Genomic DNA, 19,429 nt, shown 5'->3' with positions numbered 1-19,429 from the left:
AATTGCTATAATTCTACAGGTTCATGGTTGGGGCGATAATGGTTATGTACATCAAGTCTATTTGACGTGAGCCTGGAGGGTCTCGAGAACCTATTCAAGAAAACAAAGTCAGTATTTAATCAGACCAATAGTCCCGACGGGTTCATACCTCAAGCTCAATCTTGGCCTCGGCGATATCCTGCTCGCTGCCGCTGCCGCTGGAAATCTTCTGGGCCTCGGCGATCTGGGCGCGGATGGACTAGCAAGGAAGTTCTGGTTAGCTTGAGTCGCGATGTTGCGAGGAAAAATAACCTACATCGGCGCTGAAGTCCTCAAGGGCGAAACCCTCGACAGCGTTGATGCTGAGCTGGGAGTCGGGCTGGACAACGGCGAAACCGCCGGACACTATACAGTAACACCATTGTTAGTCGATGGATTCCAATTGACAAGAGACCAGATTTGCGGGATGTCTCAGGGCACGAGGATCGGACGTACGGAAGTACTGCTTGGTGGCACCGCTCTCCTCAATGATCTCGACGAGACCGGGCTTGAGCTGCTCGATGGCGGGAACGTGGTTGGCGAGGACACCCATCTCACCGGAGGCGGCGGGAATGTTGACCTGGGTACTGTAATTGCGGAGGTTGGTCAGTATTTACGAAAAGGGCGCAGGCACCGTCGACGCGGGCGCAATTGAAGGCATAACATACACGCCAGTCGAGCGGTAGATGGTCTGTCAAGCAATTATCAAGTCAGTACGTAGGCTATGAGGTTGGGATGCCGGCCGGAGTTCGTTCACGCACCTGGTGAGGCAGAGTCAGGGACAGCTTGATCTTGTCGGCGACGGCCTCAGCGTAACCACGGCGCTGGACGGGAGCACCGAGGAAAGAAGGGCGAGCCCGAAGGGCAGAGCGAGCGAAGCGGAAGGAGCTCATTTTGCAGTGGTGGATGACGTGCAAAGGCTGGATTATCCCTCTTGAAGTTGCGTTGCAAAGGTCGAAGTCGGAATGCCGGTTGTTCCCTAGCGGCTGGTCACGTGTCACGGGAATTCAACGGCCGGACTATGGCCAGTATGAGCTGTGTTGACTACGGTTATTCTACCCATATTTTTATGTAAACATAAGGAGAAAACATATTGTTTCATTTAGTGCTCTACCTATTTCAGTATTTTTCTACTTTGGAATCTATATTCTTGCCAGAAGTCCGATCCCAAAGGTGACATTTTGACGTCGAGAACAACTTAGTCGAGAAAGTCTCCTTAGTAATCGGACACATCGCATAGTAACCGTGTACTAGACTTGCTACTTTTATGTTGCCTCCGAAATCAAGTGTTCTTCGTCCACGTAGACAGCAGTACTTTCCAAGGTTACTTGCCGATGGGGAAGTATAGCAATCACGTGATGTATATGGATCCAGGTCACGTGTATGTTAATGGCAGAACCAAGTGAGGAAAAGTCGCAGACTGAAGAACCGTAAAAAGCAAGCTAAAAAGACCTAGTCTTGAATTACCTAGACCAACCGAATAGAATAAAATAGGATACACTACGATATCAAAATATTATGACGTTTTCTAGGACAATCTTGCAAGTAACAGACCATCTAGTGACGCTCTAGTATGTACACCGCCCGATAAGCGAGATCCCACAAACGGAACGAGCCCTAGCCGACCCTCTAAGGCCTGACGTCCCTATTCCCACTCCTCTCCATCATCACACCGTCAATCAGAGACAACATCCGACAAGATGGCCAGTACGTTTTCACCAATCCTATGACCTTTGCTCAACTGCACGCTGGCGACAGAGAAAAAAAAAGGCGATGGCGCTGACATGATTTTCACCCACAGAGTCCAAGAACGCGTCCCAGCACCACCGCAGCCAGAAGGCTCACCGTAACGGGTACGTCTACCCTTGAAATTCCTCGATCACCCTACTTTTACATTTGCCCGACATTTCTCAAATCGATTCAATGGACATGGTGGAAGAAGTGCTAGTGTGCGAATGATTTTATCCGGTGTGATAATTTCGAGGTCACGACTTGAATATTCGCTCGGGCAATCTTTTGGAACTACTGCATTCGACCACCATCCGTCACACCATCTCAACCAGAACCGAATCGCTGATATATCTCTCCTCGAATAGTATCAAGAAGCCCAAGACCAACCGTTACCCTTCCCTCAACGGTGTCGACCCCAAGTTCCGCCGCAACCACCGCCACGCTCTCCACGGCACCATGAAGGCCCTTGTACGTTGACCACAACCGAACTCAACATCCAATACCCACCACCTATGATACGGAATACTGACCCATTGAACAGAAGGAGCGCAAGGAGGGCAAGCGTGAGATCGCATAGATTATGAGCTCAGTCTTAAAAAAATGGGAAACATGAAATGCAACTCGAGCGTGCAAGAGGTCCAGAGAACATAACGTGTGCAATGATCAAGGACGGTCCGCTGTGTCGAATAGGCCTGGTTTTTGCTTATTCCTTGCGCGACGAACCTCGAGTTGTTTGATATCGAGAAATCAACAGGCTTAATTCGATGTGCACAGCGGTGCCATTTTCCCAAGCGGAATCTCTTCTGCTATATCCTATTCTTTTTCTTTCCAGACTCGAGGGCTCGACTTCGTCTGTGTTGCAGCCCTTGAGCTTAGTCTCTTCCCCCCATTTTTCCCCCAAAACCCCCTGTCCGGCATATGTGTGTACAGCTGCGTGCTTTTCTCATGCGCGATTGCTGAAGGATTTTTTCTTAACGTGCCAAGAATAACCCCCAAGTCCCCGATTGCTATATATCCTGTCTTGATTCTTCTCGATCGTGACAGGGTTCATGGTCAGGGGGACTACATCCCGTAAAACAGTAACAGTCATTTTTATACTAAGCCATGTTCAATCAATTCATTTACATCTGTCTATCTTCGCTTTCATTTCCATGATATTCAAATTGTCGTATCATCTCTAGGCACACCACAGATAATCGAGTATAGTTACAAACGTCATACTTTCCAAACAACCAACTTTTTATCAAACCCACCACTGATAACCCATTCCTCCCAGACCGGGTCGCCCTCTGTCTGGGGTACAGCAACATACCCCGACCAGACACTTCTCACTTTAAAGCCCGGCTCATGTCCACCTGTCAAGGTAGCAATTACCTTCCCCGTCTTCGTCTCAATACCACGAACAACACCATCATCTCCATTGACCCAGACTCCAGACCCATTAGGCCTCCATGCCACCTGCGGTGTGGAGTAATCAGTTTGCGGGGCGAAAGTGTTGGCCTGCACAAGGATAGCAGCATCCTCACGGTTCTGCAATTCCAGTGTTGCCAATGCTTGAGACGCCTGTGTCACAGGGTCCTCTGAAGCGGGCTCTGTCTTCGCCGCAGGGAATAGAAGACGCACGATGATCACTTTCATATTGGGCAATGTCGACGTCGCTACGGCCAGGAGGCCGGGGTCGTGTGGACTGAGCACCATATGGGCCGGTGAGAACGCAACCCAGGCATTGGAATGGGGAGCCAGGTTCTGCTGTCCAAGGAGGCGAGCTTCTTGCGGGGACTTCTCCGATGCTGCTTCTACCTGGTAGTAGTAGATATAAGTCGAGTCTCTGCGCGAGACGAGGAGGAGCAGCTCGTTGGTGTCCACATGTGGGACAAACAGCAGGGATTCCGGGTTTGAAATGAGTTTAATGCGTGTAACTGGCTCACCGATCTTGAGAGCTGGCGCGTCTGCTTCGTCCGGGATATTGAGGCAATATAAGAAAACAGACTCGTCCCACCCGGCGGTGGCAACCCACCACTTGGAAGGATCAGCCTTGTCTTCGTAGGCTATCACATTCACCGCGTACTTTGTATGATCCTTTCTGCTGTCCAGCGTTTCAGATCCATGTTGGAGGAGCAGCTGTCCGGACATGTTGGTCATGAGGATGTACCGGCCCTGGAGGATCGAGGTAAATGATAGAACGGGTGAATTCGAGAGGCTCGAGAATGATCTGATAGCCGTGTTGCCTTCTGCTGTATCGAGTAGATGGACTTGTTTGTCTGCACCCGCGGAGACGATATAAGACTGCGCTGATGTAGCATCTACGGCGGCTTCATCGGCATCGCCGCGGGGTTTCTGCCATTGCTCTACCGACGCAGCAAGGATATTTGATGATGTCGGTGTCTGGATGACAGCAGGTCTTGATGGTGCTATGATGGTCTGTCAGATAACAGAACAAAAGCAATCGCAGATAAAGCTAGACATGTAAAGCCGAGTCCCAATGACTTTTGACTGCCATGCCAGAATAAAACTCACCTGGCTCGCTCCATAAAGTTGACTGCTGATGACCCTTGCCATATCTTTCAAAATTCACGGTCTGGTCATAGGTGTTTTTCTCTTCGAGCAAGCTTTGGATGGACCAGTTGTTGGTGTCGTCTCCCGAGCTCTGCCCCACGTCAGGAGCAAGGTCAGCCTCGCGAAGAAAAGCCTTCAGTGTCTCAGAATAGTCATGGCTGCGCAGGAACCGAGCAACTAGAGCACTGGATAGTGTATCTACTGATTTGGAGGAAGCCATGCTTGTATTTGATCTCTCGGGGAGATTTTGGTTGGGGAGAGGTTACTCGTGGCGCATGACATGCTTGTATATATCTTTCAACTACGGCTCTTAGACGAATGTGGTTTGGTCTACAACTTATATTTATTATCACTCGGAGACTACAGAAGAACGTAGGTATTCATCTAGCAGAGCAGAGTATGTGTCATTATGAAGTTTTTATCAGACAATCGATTTCCCCATCTTATACGCGAAACGCCGGATATCCACCATGCTCCCGTGAAGCCCACTAACAATCAAACAAATGCAGTTGTTGACATGTCGCTTAGTTTATTCAGCTGAACATATCCTCAGCCCGACGCCGACGACCGCCGCGCCCTTCTAGTGTGTCGGAAAACAATTCCTTGCCAGCGTTGGGGCCAACATTGGTGTTGTTGTTGGTGTCACCGTCGAACTTGGAAGGGAACAGCTCACGCACCGACGCGCCCCTGCCTTTAATCGACATGCCGCCAGATGCGCCGCCTCGGATGGCAAATCCTTGATCCTCGGTTTTCGTGGCTGCTCCACGAATGCGGGCGCCATTGTCGGTGGAATCAGGGAAGAGCTCAATATTGCTGTGACGTCTGTGTTCAGAGGTGCCTGGGATAGAAGAAGCGTCGAATGCATCCGACCGGCGATGGTGACTAGCCTTGCTAGGCAGCAACTCCTTCTGGATGTAGCTGGATGTGGGCTTGTTTGGGAAAAGCTCGCGGTTTCCTGACTCGCTCTCGCCCGCGCCCGCGCTTGGGAAAAGCTCTCTATCCTTGTTCTTACGAACGTGTATAGGCGACCTTTCACGGAACCGCCTGCTATTATCACGACCACCTCGCTCGACCCGAAGTTCTTCCTCTAGCGTGTCTCGTCCTGGGGACGCACTGCGGTTCCGGAGACGTCCACTTGACCGGCCCTCGTCCTCTGGGAACAGGTCCCTCTGGCCACGACCTCTGGGTTTGGCCCGAGCGCGCTCGGGTTCAGAGCCAACATTATCATCGTACATGTCAGCATTGAAGTGGTCGTCCTCGTCGCGGTCTCGACGGCGTCGGTGCTCCCGGTCGTCGAATCTGCGCCGCCTGTAGTCTCCTTCGCCTGCATCGTCGCTACGTCTCCTGTCCGCAAACTCTTGTCGCAAGCGCTCTCGGGGATCATGCTCGGGGTGCATGAGGTAGAAGCGACTCTTCTCATGAGCACGTGCTTGCTTACGGTCCGACTTGACAGCCGATCGCACTTGGAGGACGGAATCAGGGTGGGAGGAGAGGAGTTTCGCCGATCGGAGACGCAGAGGTGGCAAGGTAGACGCGTCTTCTTCCTCGGCGACTTGGGTGAGCGCTGTGAGAGCTTGGAGGCCAATTTCGGCGGAGGAGAAGATGATGTTGGCGGATGTGTCGTCGATCCATTCAACGCGAACTGGTTCCTGTCCAGAGCAATCGCGAGCAAATTGTTTGATATTTTCTGTGGTCAATTCATCGACGCCGCGAACATGCACTTTTTCGTAGACCGCTTCATCGGTGAGGGGGTCGACGGTGATTTCTAATTTCGAGGTTGTTTCCTAGCACTCGATATATGTTAGTTGACAATCGATTACGACTCTAAATATAAAAGAACACACTCACCACCTGGATTGACTCGGGCTCTAGCTCGGGCTCTGGACCTAGGTCAAGGTCCATGTCGATGTCCATGTCCGCGGTAGGAGCCGAGGCGGCCCCGCTGAATGCCATGATTTGGGCTTCGCTGGATGAATTGAAGGTAATCGGAAGTGCAAATCAGAACTCGGCTAACAGTTCGAATGGAATTGACAATTGAGGGGATAGAACTGAGCAATGCAAGGTGAAAACCGTGCCCGCCTGGTAGCTTGACTGTCTGTCCTGATAAGGAATAGCGTCTTTTTTCCGGGGAACATCAGTCATCGGCAATATCAACTAACAACCTCCCGTGGACGTCTAAACGGCTATTATTGTCCAACGCTGAGCCTGAGGATGAATTGCGAAGAAACTAACGGTTGTTTGCTTTGATATTTGGCGGATATTTAAACAAAGAAGAAAGACTGAAAGGACAAGAATGATAACACGGTCTCGGACATGTTTCATAGGCACGGAAGTGCTGTATGGACTTATAACAGGCACTAGAAAAGCCCAATTGATGAATAAATGGGAGTCGAATTTACAAATTTATGGTGCAAGAAGGCAGGAACCATCTTCCAACGAAGCTGATAGACCATCCATGATCCGCATGACAGCCATTATCTCTCAGTGAATACGGTCTTTGCCTAGATCCTCGCTGTTAGTTTTTATGCGACAACTGTGGGTTGGAGTCATTGTTGGAATGATGCCATGGATAGATATCTAGTTAGAGCATGGCAGTGGATTTCTAGAATTGAAACTCTTGGAAAAGTATGGTACTAACTTGCCGCGACAGATGTAGCTTGTTTCACCCTCCGGGGAAGCCCCAAAGAATATCCACTCTGCTATATGACACTGTGTGGGTTCTGTTCCAAAGAACTCCCTATATAGGACATGTCTAGGAGTTTCTTTGGAACCCTAAGACTTGGAAAAAAAAAGGTATTAAATTTGGGATTTGGTAGTTAATAGTCAATAATGACCACGACATGCCCACCAAAGATAGAATATATTAAGTACATAGCAAGGGGTCTCCCGAATAATAATAATAACACACCACAGTAACCCACGTAGCCATCTCAAGACCTCAGATACTCATGTTCTGTCGCATTGTACTAACCTAGCCACGAGGCTGGTTCTGGTGGAGCTCGGCTGGTTTGGCTGTATCTGCGCCCAGCTCACTCACCCCAAAATTGCGGTCATTGGTAACAGGTTGGTATGGATGGAATGGCTGCATGTGGACCGGTTCGGCCAGAAGAGATGCGCGCTTTCTCTTTCTCCTTTCCCAAAGGGCCCAGCCAATAGAGAGAAGAGAAATTACACCAAGAGGGACACCAACTCCTGCTCCTATCGCCACGTCATTGGAATCATTGCTCGTTATACACGAGGCAGTTCTGGTAGTGTTGGTATCATTCGTCACTGTAGGAGAAGTATCGTTGGACCTCTTCATCAAGTCCGATAGAGCCGCAACACCAGGGATGGCGGTACCGCTAGCAACCGTAAAAGGTGGTTGTGGCGAACCGTTGACGTTACCGCATATCAGGTCCCCGGATGTTCCATTAGCGACCAAGCCATTACAACAATATACAGTCTCTGAGCCGGGGGTGGTCAATGGGACAACAGCCGCGCCAGAACCTTGTTGAGCATCCTCTATCACCAGGGAGTTAGTATGGATTCACTAAATGACCATACATTTGAGACTTACTACATATTGTAGGGCAATCCGCACTCCTCCAGTCTGGAGAGGTGCAGCTTCCGCGTGAAAGCTGGTACGGATCGTCCAAAAACAAGCATAATTTGTTCGTAAGGCATATTGCATTTGTTGCACAGCAGTGCGAGACGTCCCCGTCAAGGAAGCATGGTGTATCTGTGCTTTCATCCCCGTTGGGATAGTAACATTTGCTGGCGGCTCTAATCGGAACAATAAGACATAGAAGGCTGAGCTGAAGGGCAAGGCCTCTAAGTAGAGACCAGCTTCCCATATGGGCAGAGTACTCGATTGGTATCGCTCTAATAGATTGGTGCGCAGCTCTTGTAAGTCGGAAGAGGGAGGAAGGAGCTAGAATACTGATGATAAAAGGGGAACATAGCGATCTCGGGGCTGGGGGATTATGTATTTTCTGAGGGTTATTTTACAAATAGTTAAGATTACTATCACTCACTGTGGCTTACTACTGTAGGGTTCGGCCACCCAGCGTCGAATCAGATGCAGGTCCATGGCCCCTGATAATTTACAACCCCTGTCAGTTCACGAGGCTCTTCCTTAACTCTCGGTGTAGCGCCAGACTTGCCGGCCACATCAAACTCTGCTATTACTGAGTCCAAAGTGTGTATTACTCACTATTGTTTGGGGCCCTTTGGGGCCCTTTGGGCTTCGGTCTTAACCTATATTCTTTCACCATCTACGTTGATAGTGATTCATACGCATAGATTATTCCAAATTTGCCCAGAAATCCTTGTGATGGGGGCTAGTTCATCCCCAACACCACTTAGAAAACGAGTTAACCCGCTTGAGTGGGGCGAAGGATTGGGTGCTTTACATATGCAGTGACACGTCTACTGTAGCTGAATCTCGACATGTCTAAGCAATACATGCAAAAGACCCGAGGATCCTCTCTACTTTTGTGGAAGCTGAGACCTCGGGAGATAGCCATAACTAGCCGCTATAGTGGGGCGAAAACACTTGGCCATGCGGCTACTATATTTGGGAGCCTAAGTGTGTTAAATCTATTCTGTTTCTCTTCCTGAGACTGAATGCGCTAGATTTAGACATTGTCTTAATAATTATAAACAAGATCTGGAGTCGATTCAATGATGGTCGGAATGTGTAATGTGTATCTGACATGTATGTTTGTGAGAGTAACTACTCTGTACGGAGTACTCCGTACTCCGTACATCGTGCAGGGATGATCCAATCTCATAGGGGCACACGTTTCAAATCGGACCGGAGCTCTCGGATCTCTCGTTTGGGCTATGTACATATACCTGTTTATCACTAGTTTTACAAGGTTGTACCCTTGAACCCTGCAGGCCCCACAACAAGTGGTTGTTACTGCCAGTAAGATCCATGCTTGTTGCGAACACGAGCGCCTCGCCCATCAGCGCAAATCAAAAGGCTTGTCTCCAATGTAGTAGAGACATAATTTTAAGAACTCAGCCCCACTAGGACCCTTTGTTTGCTTGTTTGCTTGTAAGCTTTGCTTGAGCTATTATGCAAAGGCTCGGCCTTTCAATCCTCGTTGGTTTGATTTCTCTATATTCTCTTTGCTGGTTTCGCCAGAATGGCGTCCGGAATGAAAATGGAAAGCTATCCAGCTCTGCCGTCTTGGCCTTCGCTGAACGTCTTCCGCCGCTCTCATCGAGCATATTATTACACAATATTGGCTATTCTATTGTTGTTCATCCTGAGCAGCATTTCAACTCACAGGCAAGAAGACCATTGGTCGTATCCCTTTTTTAATTCATCGCCTGATGTAGAACATTCAAGGTTACCTATCATCCGCCCGGGAGATATAACAGCCAGTAGTTCGCGCGAAGTGAGGCCCCAAGATGATACTGTGCCATTTGCCCATGAACCTACTGGGCTTGGGACATTGCGTGACGTCCGGTATGTTGGGACCTGGTTCCATGGCTCCTCTCTTTTCTTTAAATACATTTCTTCTTAACTTCTTCCTTTTTACAGAGAAGAGAATTTCTATCGCGGCGGAACCTTAACATTAACACATGGAGATGGTGATGGCCCTTTCATTTATGACCCGTATCCAGACTACAACGGGGATGAGTGGCGGAAAGTGTCTTTAGGGAATTTCCAGGCGTGTGTTGGACCTCGGGGAAGGCTTCTGAGTCGCTCGAGCGCGGATGACATGGTATCTGTTTATCCCGGTATTCCAGATAGTAAGTCTAAGTTCACCGAGAATTTTGATTCATCTTTAACACGTCGCGTCCATAGAATTCCCTCCTCCTTTGCTTGGCTCGTATGCGGCAACGGGCCTCGATGCGTATGTCTGTACTGATCGCTTCTCTCGATTGCGTACCTACGGCTACGATAACTATACCAATTACCCTGTCTCCGCCTCTAAGGGTCCAGTACAAACCAACTGGAATGAGGTAAACTGGGGGTCGCTCCAAACACAGTGCTTCGAGAGAAATGCCGGCCGATACACCCAAAGCCAAACCCAACCGCGTCCTATCAAGCACAGCCTTCCAGCTCGCCCCATCTCTCGCTCTCCTACAATGAATCATCGCCGGGGACGATCCAATACCCCACCGTCTGACCCACGGCATAAACAAAGATCTGCGGTCGTCCTACGTACATGGCATGACATGGAATGGACCGACAACCTCAAGCAGAGTGTTCGGTCTCTGGTCATGGAGCTATCATTACACTCTGGTGCCGAATATGAAGTATTCATCTTATGTCATGTGAAAGACGCGAGCATCCCAGTTAATATAGATGATGCGGAGGCAATGCGAAGTCTCAAGTCTCGCTTCATTCCACGCGAGTTTCAAGAAATGGCTGTGCTTTTTAATGACAAGACGTTGGAGTCATGGTATCCCGACATCAATGAGCATAGGTATAGTGCCACATCTCCTACAGTTGTTAGTTCTTTGGCGCTTAATAACTTTATAGCACGATACACCAATACTGGCAACCAGTCCAAATTTTCTCTCAATCATTCCAAGACTTTGATTATTACTGGCAATTAGAAATGGATTCTAAATTCACCGGTCATGCCTACCACTTCCTTGAGAAATCCGCAGAATTCGCAAAAAGACAGGCACGAAGATACCTCTGGGAGCGGAATGCATACTTCTACATCCCAGGGACACATGGGACCTGGCGAGAATTTACAAGGATGGTCGGCTCCACTATGAAGGGGCGTGAAAGTGTCTGGGGACCTAAGGGCATCCCTTCACAACTGACACCGGTAGGCCTGGCTCTCCCTCAAATGATGTCCGTGGGACTAACACTCGCTCAGATGACGCCGGTAGGCCCGAAGCCTCCCGTTAAATCCCCAGAAGAGGACAAATATGAATGGGGTGTCGGCGAAGAAGCAGACCTTATCACCTTTTTACCAATGTTCGACCCTATCGACACGCAGTGGACATTCGTCAATATACTATGGGGGCTTTCAGGAGATGTTCCCCGACGCGCATCGCCTGTTGCTATAGGACGGGTATCGAAAAAATTAGTGCAGCAAATGCACGAGATAAACCAACGGGGCATCGGCTTAGCCTCTGAGATGACAGCTCCTTCGCTAGCACTCTGGCATGGACTTAAAGCCGTGCATGTACCCCATCCTGTTTATGTTGACGGGAAATGGTCGTCAAAGGAGCTAGGTCGGATTTTAAACCCTGGTCAACCCGAGAAAATCAACGGTGGCGATGATAGTGTCTGGAACTGGAATCACCGATGGGATCATATCTTCTATCGGTTGTCTTACATGTTCACAACACAGACTGCGGAAGACCTTTATCGGAGATGGCTGGGCTACAGGATTGATCCTAATCAATTTACTGATGGAAGCTATGTGAGTCTCATTGGTTATATGTCCATTGCAATTCTAATATCTTACCTTGTTATTTTTTTAGCACCAAGATCCTCAGGGTCTGAACTGGTTCGAAAGCGGCGACTTGGTGAGTTTTACGATCCTGTCCAGGCATGAGAACATTAGAATAGGTAGGCTGACAGTCATGTTCTTCCAGCGAGAGGATTTATATGGTCCACTGTGTTTTCCATCCATGTTACTTCACACGGTCAAGAATACAGCGGAAAAAAAGGTATCAGGAATGGCAGTTCCAGTCTAAAATGGCTTATTAGCTCATTTTAATATAATTACAGAATAGATACAGAACACAAGTTAGTTATATCCATACTACTCCGTACATTCCTACCTGTTTCTGAGATAGATAGCTTTAGTCTGTACAAATTAATGCATGTAAGAAGGCTATTAACCTAGCAACAACCAAGTGTCTATACCATAGGCTAAGCTAGCAATTACAGCAAATAAGGTATACGAAACACAATTAACGTAAGTCGGATGTGTTCGTGTACCCCGGAATTTGGTTATTCAAGCCTCTGGACCCCGCAATGGTGGTTAAGTCAGCACGATAGAGCTTTTGGCGCTTTTCTATATAATTACATTGTACGAACCAATACCTAGGTATGCTGTTTGTTTAGGTGAATTTAATTTCCTCTTTCGGAAGACGCGGAGTGGTGTCCTTGCTTTATCTGGAAGGTCGACTTCAGGCTAAACTCGCGACGGATGCTACCTATGATTTCAAGGCGTTTAAAAGTACGCATCTCCACCTCACCACGTCTGAGACCTCTCAGAAGTTCTCTGGGACAAATGAGTATTGTTACTGGTACTTCATGCAGTGGATCTGCGGTAATTCTCCTCGAAAATAGCCATGACACAGCATCAGGATTGCATGGTGAGGGGTACCATCTCATTCCCTCAATACTTAATCCCCGGTTGTTTGAACTAGAATGCTCATCTGTTCAGCACAAATCGCCTCTTGTTTCCATCAGAAAACAGCAGATTAACCACCGCTAACAATCTTATGTACCAAAATGCTCTACGCCGAAGACGACAAGCTCGTCTTCCGTTTCGACGACCACATCCTCTGGGTGCAGCCATGGGGCGAGAATGCCTTCCGTGTGCGTGCAACGAGACAGGCGTCAATCCCAAAGGAAGATTGGGCCCTCTCCTCAAAGCCATCCAGCCCAAGCCCAAGCATCGAGATATCCGCTGACCAGGAAGCGACTATCACCAATGGCAACATCAAAGCAACCGTGTCACGCAGGGGAAAGATCATCATCTATGATTCGAAAGGAAACAAACTCCTTGAGGAGTATGCCCGCCACCGCCAGGACCCAATGGACCCGAAGTGCAGCGCGTTGACTGTCGAAGCTCGCGAGCTGCGTCCAATCCTGGGCGGCGACTACCACCTCACTATGCGGTTCGAGTCTCTCGATCATAAAGAGAAGATCTTTGGTATGGGGCAGTATCAGCAGCCATACCTGAACCTGAAAGGTACAGACCTTGAGCTGGCACACCGCAACTCCCAGGCCAGTGTTCCTTTTGCGATTTCGTCGCTCGGTTATGGCTTCCTCTGGAATAACCCCGGCATCGGACGGGCAGTTCTGGGAACAAATGTTATGAGCTTCGAAGCGTACTCGACCAAGGCATTGGACTATTGGGTTGTGGCGGGTGACACCCCGGCGGAAATTGAAGAAGCATACGCCAAAGTGACAGGTTATGTTCCTATGATGCCGGAATATGGTCTTGGTTTCTGGCAGTGCAAACTCCGCTACACGAACCAGGAGCAGTTGCTCAATATTGCGCGCGAGTACCGGCGTCGAGAGGTTCCTCTGGATTTGATTGTCATTGACTTCTTCCATTGGAAGCATCAAGGAGAATGGAGTTTTGATCCGGAGTTCTGGCCAGATCCAGGTAAGTTATCATTCTCTTTTTTTTTTATATCCCTTCGATAGCAAGATCCACTAACAAACAATGTCTGATTCCAGAGGCCATGGTCAAGGAGCTTAAAGAGCTCAAAGTCGAGCTCATGGTTTCTATCTGGCCTACCGTTGAAAATGCATCCGAGAACTTCCCTGAGATGCTTGAACAAGGACTTCTCATCCGCCACGACCGCGGCATGCGCGTGGCAATGCAATGCGACGGCGACATCACACACTTCGACGCGACAAACCCAGCCGCCCGAAAGTACATCTGGAGCAAAGCCAAGCAAAACTACTACGACATAGGAATCAAAACATTCTGGCTCGACGAAGCCGAGCCCGAGTATTCAATCTACGACTTCGACATCTACCGCTACCACGCTGGCAGCAACCTGCAGATCGGAAACACATACCCGAAAGAGTACGCACGGGGGTTCTACGAAGGCATGACAGCAGAGGGTCAAACGAACATAATCAACCTCCTGCGGTGCGCATGGGCAGGCAGCCAGAAGTACGGAGCGCTGGTGTGGAGTGGCGACATCGCGTCGTCGTGGAGCTCATTCCGCAACCAACTCGCAGCAGGCCTGAACATGGGACTAGCCGGGATCCCATGGTGGACGACAGATATTGGTGGCTTCCACGGCGGAAACCCAGACGACCCTGTGTTCCGCGAGCTATTCACGAGATGGTTCCAGTGGGGAGCGTTCTGCCCGGTTATGCGACTGCATGGTGACCGTGAGCCGAAGCCGGAGGGACAGCCGACGGCTACCGGGGCGGATAATGAGATCTGGTCATATGGAGATGAGGTCTATGGAATCTGTAAACGGTATATTGGGATTCGTGAGCAGCTTCGTGAGTACACGCGGGGGTTGATGCAGGAGGCTCATGAAAAGGGGACTCCTGTGATGAGGACTTTGTTCTATGAATTCCCGTCGGATGAGCAGGCTTGGGAGGTTGAGACTCAGTATATGTTTGGGTCGAAGTACTTGGTTGTGCCTGTGTTGGAGCCAGGTCAGCGCAAGATTAAGGCCTATTTGCCGGCTGGGGCATCGTGGAAGCTCTGGGATGACAAAGATACGGTGTTTGAGGGGGGTCGCGATGTTGAGATCAAATGTCCGATTGAGAGTATGCCTGTCTTTGTTCGCCAGTAGATGGTGGACTTGGGATGGAAGACTTAGCAAGCCGTATCTCGTTCTTTGGTCATACAATTCTGTTCCCCCCTACTTCGTTGCCTCCAAAAGTACTGGGCCATGGTGATCTCGCCCCCTCCTTTTCTATTTTCTCTCCTATTTAGCTATGGTAGCAGCAATGCCCCACACACACAGTGACCAAAGTACAATGTCTCCTTCCAAGTTTGTACTAGATATCAAACATCTAGCATTCCTTCGCGCCGGCCCGCCGTTGCCAAGTGTTATCCCAGCAGACTATATACCCAATCAAGACAACCTTGGATATTGAATCCCCCAACTGCATTAGGAAGGACCACGTCAATTATACGGATTTGCCACAGTATAAAGCCCCTGAGCTTGCAAATTGTCCGAATACAAGCGCGTCCAGAGCACTATATTCCTTCCAGCTAAGCTGTCGTTGCCAAGAGTTTAGCTTAGCAACTATCTACGGAGTATCCAGTTAAGACAAATAAGAGGAATAAGACGAATCAAACTCGTGATCCATATTAGGAAGGACTACGTCAATTATACCAATTTATCGCAACAAAACACCCCCTGAAGTTGCAGGTTGCATATACGCGCAACGATAGATGCCCAAGGCAGCAATCAGTCATAAAACAGATAACTCCACTTATGCATAGAAGCCCGTCGAAACTCAAAATCCGATTGGAAACAATCACGCAACCGTTAGAAACCTTCGACGGTATCAAAAAAATAAAGTAAAATTAAAAAATTAAAGAACCACCCAAGAGAGAAAGAGTACTCCGAACAAGAAAAAGACATCAAAAATGATATCAAAAACAACCCTGTAATCTGAAACCCTGCCAAACGAGCCACCACAGCCCCCTAACAGAGCAACACCGCCACCACCGGAGCCAACTACCCAGAAAGGAAAATGAAGAGCTCCATCCGTGGTTTGGGGGGGTTTAGTAGCGCTGGAAATTGAGGCTTTGGTTTCGGGACTTTCCCGAAGAACGGGGATTTGCAAAGCTCTCACCTTGGCCGCGGGTATGGTCAGGGGACGGGAAACGCAAAAAAGAAAAAAAAAAGAAAGGGCTCACGCGGCTGGGCCATGTTACTGTGCGTACCGACAGGCGGGTACCTTTTGGCGCTAGAGCTGACTTAGGGTTGGTGTTAGATTGCACCGAGATTCTCCGTGGGCCAATCAGGGGACGGTATTATAAAGGGCGGTTATTGCGGTGTTGGTTGGCTTTTGAGTATGGTGTATGTTGTACGGAGTTGATTAAAAACTATATTATGTACGAAGATGTCATCAGCGTTGATAGATGTGCAATGTATATAGAGAGATTGATGGCAGTTTAATTTTAGAGTGCAATACAATATGTAATTAATTAATATATGGATCATGTCCTGGTGAATGATAGTACAATATACAATATAGAGAGAGGAGATTGTACGGACGCAATACCAAGTACCATCCAAAGTCGATGGCTGCTAGTAGTTTTTGCCGAGGTCCAAATCTCGATCTCGATCGCTCTTGCGCACACCAATGGATCCCAAAATTGAGTCCGGCAAGACTACTCTATAGGGCGATATGGGCCGTCGATCACCAAAAATCCAGCAGCTTGGAACTCAACGGCAGGAGAATGAATCCATGGATCGAGTTCCAACGTGCGCATGTCAGAACCATGGAAGGAAACAATCAAAATTATGAGTTTGTATTTGGTATTACTACTCCGTATATTGCGGTATACCCCTGACCCTTCCCTTCTCCTCCCATGGTAGGTGCTGTGTGTAATATCCACACTAGCGGAGCGACACTCCAACGGCTCGTTTCAGCTAAGAAAACCCGATCCGATCTGGCCTTGGCGCCGTTTTCCATTTTTGTCATCGTGTGCAGGTGCCGAGTGGTGGTCAGGGCAGTGTTAGTGGCAGTCATTGAACTTTCTTTGCCCTATGCCTTGGAAGGAATTAGAGTTTCATGGGGGCTTTTTTTTTTTCTGGGACTCGGGTTTTTCTTTGTGTGTAAGAGTAAAATAAAATAACTACCATCAGTACCGTATTCCTACCAGATAGAAGAATATCAAGACAGGATATGAAAAAGATAAATCGTAACCATGACAGCAAAGTTTTCTCCCGTGTAAGTTCCACGGTCCGCATCCCGTTTGGATCCACTGACAGAAAGCAGGTAAACACAAGTATGGATATACCTAGGTAATGGACGTCGGTACGGTATGCAGTCAGACCGGGAATTAAGCTAAAAGATTCAAAACACATACATACTGGGAACCTGCAGATCCTTGACAATGTCAATGTTGAAGTACCAGGGTTACCTTGTACCTACAAAATAATATCACATGTAATAATGTCCTGATTGACCGAAGTACTGTTGCCCTATCACACTGAAAGGCAATCTACCCAATCTGATTCGATAGATCCTCAGTCGGCGAATGGTACACAATACTCGATCACTTCGATAGTCTCGAGCTAAACAGAGCGCATGGTGTGTGGAAGTGATAGCTGGCTGACTGACATTATTTTCGTTATAATAATCATGTGGAGCTGGAAAGAACACTTCCAGGTGTGCCAGTCTTCAGTGTTGTCTTGAAATAATTTGATATAATAGACGATCATAATCATCCCTATACTGGGATGAGGGCCAAAGGGCCAAAAAGCCAAAAAGGGAAACAGACTCGAAACGAAACACAGCCAAAACCCGACATGAAAACCAGAGTAACCAAAAATAAAATAAAAACGATAAAATGATAAAACCAACCCTGAAACGGCATAAACTCAATTAATTACATGTACCATAACCTCCCCCAAACCCCCAAACTCAACCCCCAAACAAGATTAAAAAAATACCAAATCTCAACGGCCAAAGCCCAACCTACACCAAAAAGCCGCCTCACGGGGGAAGCGGAAAGCCCAACCCGACGAGAAAAGAAAAAGAAAAAAAGAGAGACGACTTGCAGACATGCACGAACTCCACGATCCATGCAAGACCAACCAAATCCCCACCTGAGAGCCCCGCCGTTCATCCCATCAGAAGGTGACCAATCCGTCCTTATGCATTGTGACCCCTCCACTAATTGGCCACGGATTCATCCCAAACGCTCATCCCGTCTTGGGCGATCCGAGCGAAACCAAACCCGCATTAACTAGCTACTTTCGTAGCCAGTAGCATAGCAGTTTTCATACAGAGCCCAAATGGGGGGGGGGGGGGGGGGGGGGATAGGCGGGAAAATCAAGGATTCGCACTCTGTGAAAAGTATGTTGTAGACTCTAGGTAATATGTAATATGTGATAATGTCTATCCTGGTCGTGTGGCGTACACAATCCTAGCTCCCCATACTAAACTACTAGATATGGTTCGCCCCGCTTATCATTCTCTCTCTCTCGTTCTCGCTCTTGGAAGATTTAGGTATTGTATACTGTACTTAGTGTGTTGTACTAGACTCTGTTTGGACTTGCCCGCACCATATCTTCTATTATTCCTTGGCTGTAAATGGACGTGGCATTCCTGTGTCAATCATATTCTAGATCGGGACGGGAGGGGTTGTGGACGGTGCCAGACCGTTTGATTTTCCATTTTCTCCTGCAGCCGCGGACGAACCTCTGGAATAAACTTCTTGTTTTTTTTAAAAAAAAAGTCATTTTTGGGGTTTTCAACATCTTGTGAGAGGTGTGGGAGTGCGTGTCATGTCTCTGATGTCCAGGTCCAGGGTCTAGGTTCTGGTTTCTGATTCTGGTTCTTGTCCGTCACTGTGCAGGATGAGTTCATGGGTTATGCATTATATTATGTACATGTATGCATTACATTACGTCTCCTAGTCGTGATCCTGGGTCTGGATGCAGGCAATATACATGAGCATTAGTTGTCATAAAACACAACTAGCACCAACACCAGCTCATCGGTTGCTCCTTTGGACTGAATAGTAACTACCTACATCGTGTACACCCGAACCCTCCCCTAGCTGAAGTCTAGTGTACATGTGCATAAAACTATGTCACGATGTTGCAGTATGTAGTCATCTGCAACAGTCCCACTTAAATCTGTTCCAATCTACATACTTTGTACATACAACATACTATCACCACACATGTTCATGTTCCATTTTGTTCGCCGAATCTCCTAGCCTTGCCTTGTCAGAAAAACGGGTGGGTCCTTACTTCCGTGCTTAGGCCCTGACCAGAACCAGAACCAGGCCTCATGCTCTCGCATCCCTTGCGTCCGTCCTCGTGAGCACAGCGTGTGCCCGGTGGCGCATTCCTCATGGGGACCCGTGCAAAGGGGATAATGAAACGGTTGGAGGCTGTGAATCTGCATTCCCTGTTAATGCCTGCAATATTAGATGAGAGGCTGGCTGGAACGGGGGACGTGTGGGAGTACAAAAGTCTTTTTTTTTGCCTCTTGCATTGGTATATGTACGACTTGCGTTATCTGTATATAACGTAGCAATGAGTACGGTTGTATGTAATATAGTAGAATTGTTAAATATTATTATTATCCGAATTAGATCAATACTATAAACAGGGTATTATGCCATCCAAGCAGAAATGGAGAGCCCAATCTCTCCAAATTGCGTGCCTAATCAAACACAAGAGTAAAAAAATATAAAAAGAAAAGAATAATCATTCAACGTAGAACCGAGCCTCAAAAAGGCCCAAAAGAACA

General features: G+C 48.2%; 8 protein-coding genes across 8 annotated transcripts; 3 read left to right on the top strand and 5 right to left on the bottom strand.

The window, feature by feature from the left end:
* Positions 1-57: 57 nt before the first annotated feature.
* N7455_000997 (F1F0 ATP synthase subunit delta) lies at positions 58-911 on the bottom strand (the record flags this gene model as incomplete). The annotated part of the gene is made up of 6 exons (XM_040959704.2): positions 58-90; positions 149-238; positions 296-384; positions 475-605; positions 687-709; positions 780-911. 6 exons carry the CDS (start codon positions 909-911, stop codon positions 58-60), a joined length of 498 nt encoding a protein of 165 aa, XP_040809795.2.
* A 722-nt stretch (positions 912-1,633) lies between these two features.
* N7455_000996 (60S ribosomal protein eL29) lies at positions 1,634-2,833 on the top strand. Its single transcript, XM_040959746.2, has 4 exons — positions 1,634-1,725; positions 1,820-1,871; positions 2,115-2,217; positions 2,291-2,833. Exons 1-4 carry the CDS (start codon positions 1,719-1,721, stop codon positions 2,324-2,326), a joined length of 198 nt encoding a protein of 65 aa, XP_040809858.1. The 5' UTR covers positions 1,634-1,718; the 3' UTR covers positions 2,327-2,833.
* Positions 2,834-2,964: 131 nt separating this feature from the next.
* On the bottom strand, positions 2,965-4,525 carry N7455_000995 (uncharacterized protein; the record flags this gene model as incomplete). Its single annotated transcript, XM_040959744.2, has 2 exons — positions 2,965-4,160; positions 4,267-4,525. The coding sequence occupies 2 exons, from the start codon at positions 4,523-4,525 to the stop codon at positions 2,965-2,967; spliced, it is 1,455 nt and encodes a 484-aa protein (XP_040809843.2).
* A 313-nt stretch (positions 4,526-4,838) lies between these two features.
* On the bottom strand, positions 4,839-6,258 carry N7455_000994 (NCBP3 domain-containing protein; the record flags this gene model as incomplete). Its single annotated transcript, XM_040959692.2, has 2 exons — positions 4,839-6,089; positions 6,154-6,258. 2 exons carry the CDS (start codon positions 6,256-6,258, stop codon positions 4,839-4,841), a joined length of 1,356 nt encoding a protein of 451 aa, XP_040809809.2.
* Positions 6,259-7,276: 1,018 nt separating this feature from the next.
* N7455_000993 (uncharacterized protein) lies at positions 7,277-8,138 on the bottom strand (the record flags this gene model as incomplete). The annotated part of the gene is made up of 2 exons (XM_065603915.1): positions 7,277-7,806; positions 7,862-8,138. The coding sequence occupies 2 exons, from the start codon at positions 8,136-8,138 to the stop codon at positions 7,277-7,279; spliced, it is 807 nt and encodes a 268-aa protein (XP_065462406.1).
* A 1,299-nt stretch (positions 8,139-9,437) lies between these two features.
* Positions 9,438-11,964, top strand: N7455_000992 (DUF3405 domain-containing protein; the record flags this gene model as incomplete). Its single annotated transcript, XM_065603914.1, has 6 exons — positions 9,438-9,763; positions 9,839-10,050; positions 10,106-10,730; positions 10,787-11,687; positions 11,749-11,793; positions 11,863-11,964. 6 exons carry the CDS (start codon positions 9,438-9,440, stop codon positions 11,962-11,964), a joined length of 2,211 nt encoding a protein of 736 aa, XP_065462405.1.
* Positions 11,965-12,730: 766 nt separating this feature from the next.
* Positions 12,731-14,772, top strand: N7455_000991 (putative glycosyl hydrolase; the record flags this gene model as incomplete). Its single annotated transcript, XM_040959758.2, has 2 exons — positions 12,731-13,613; positions 13,688-14,772. The coding sequence occupies 2 exons, from the start codon at positions 12,731-12,733 to the stop codon at positions 14,770-14,772; spliced, it is 1,968 nt and encodes a 655-aa protein (XP_040809841.2).
* Positions 14,773-18,279: 3,507 nt separating this feature from the next.
* N7455_000990 (uncharacterized protein) lies at positions 18,280-19,029 on the bottom strand (the record flags this gene model as incomplete). The annotated part of the gene is made up of 2 exons (XM_065603913.1): positions 18,280-18,369; positions 18,925-19,029. 2 exons carry the CDS (start codon positions 19,027-19,029, stop codon positions 18,280-18,282), a joined length of 195 nt encoding a protein of 64 aa, XP_065462404.1.
* Between the last annotated feature and the right edge of the window lie 400 nt (positions 19,030-19,429).

The sequence above is a fragment of the Penicillium solitum genome (assembly GCF_028829755.1).
Source record: "Penicillium solitum strain IBT 25940 chromosome Unknown utg000001l_segment0_segment0, whole genome shotgun sequence".
Lineage (NCBI taxonomy): Eukaryota > Fungi > Ascomycota > Eurotiomycetes > Eurotiales > Aspergillaceae > Penicillium > Penicillium solitum.
Note: the sequence above shows the minus strand (reverse complement) of the source record. Positions and strands in the feature narration are given on the sequence as shown.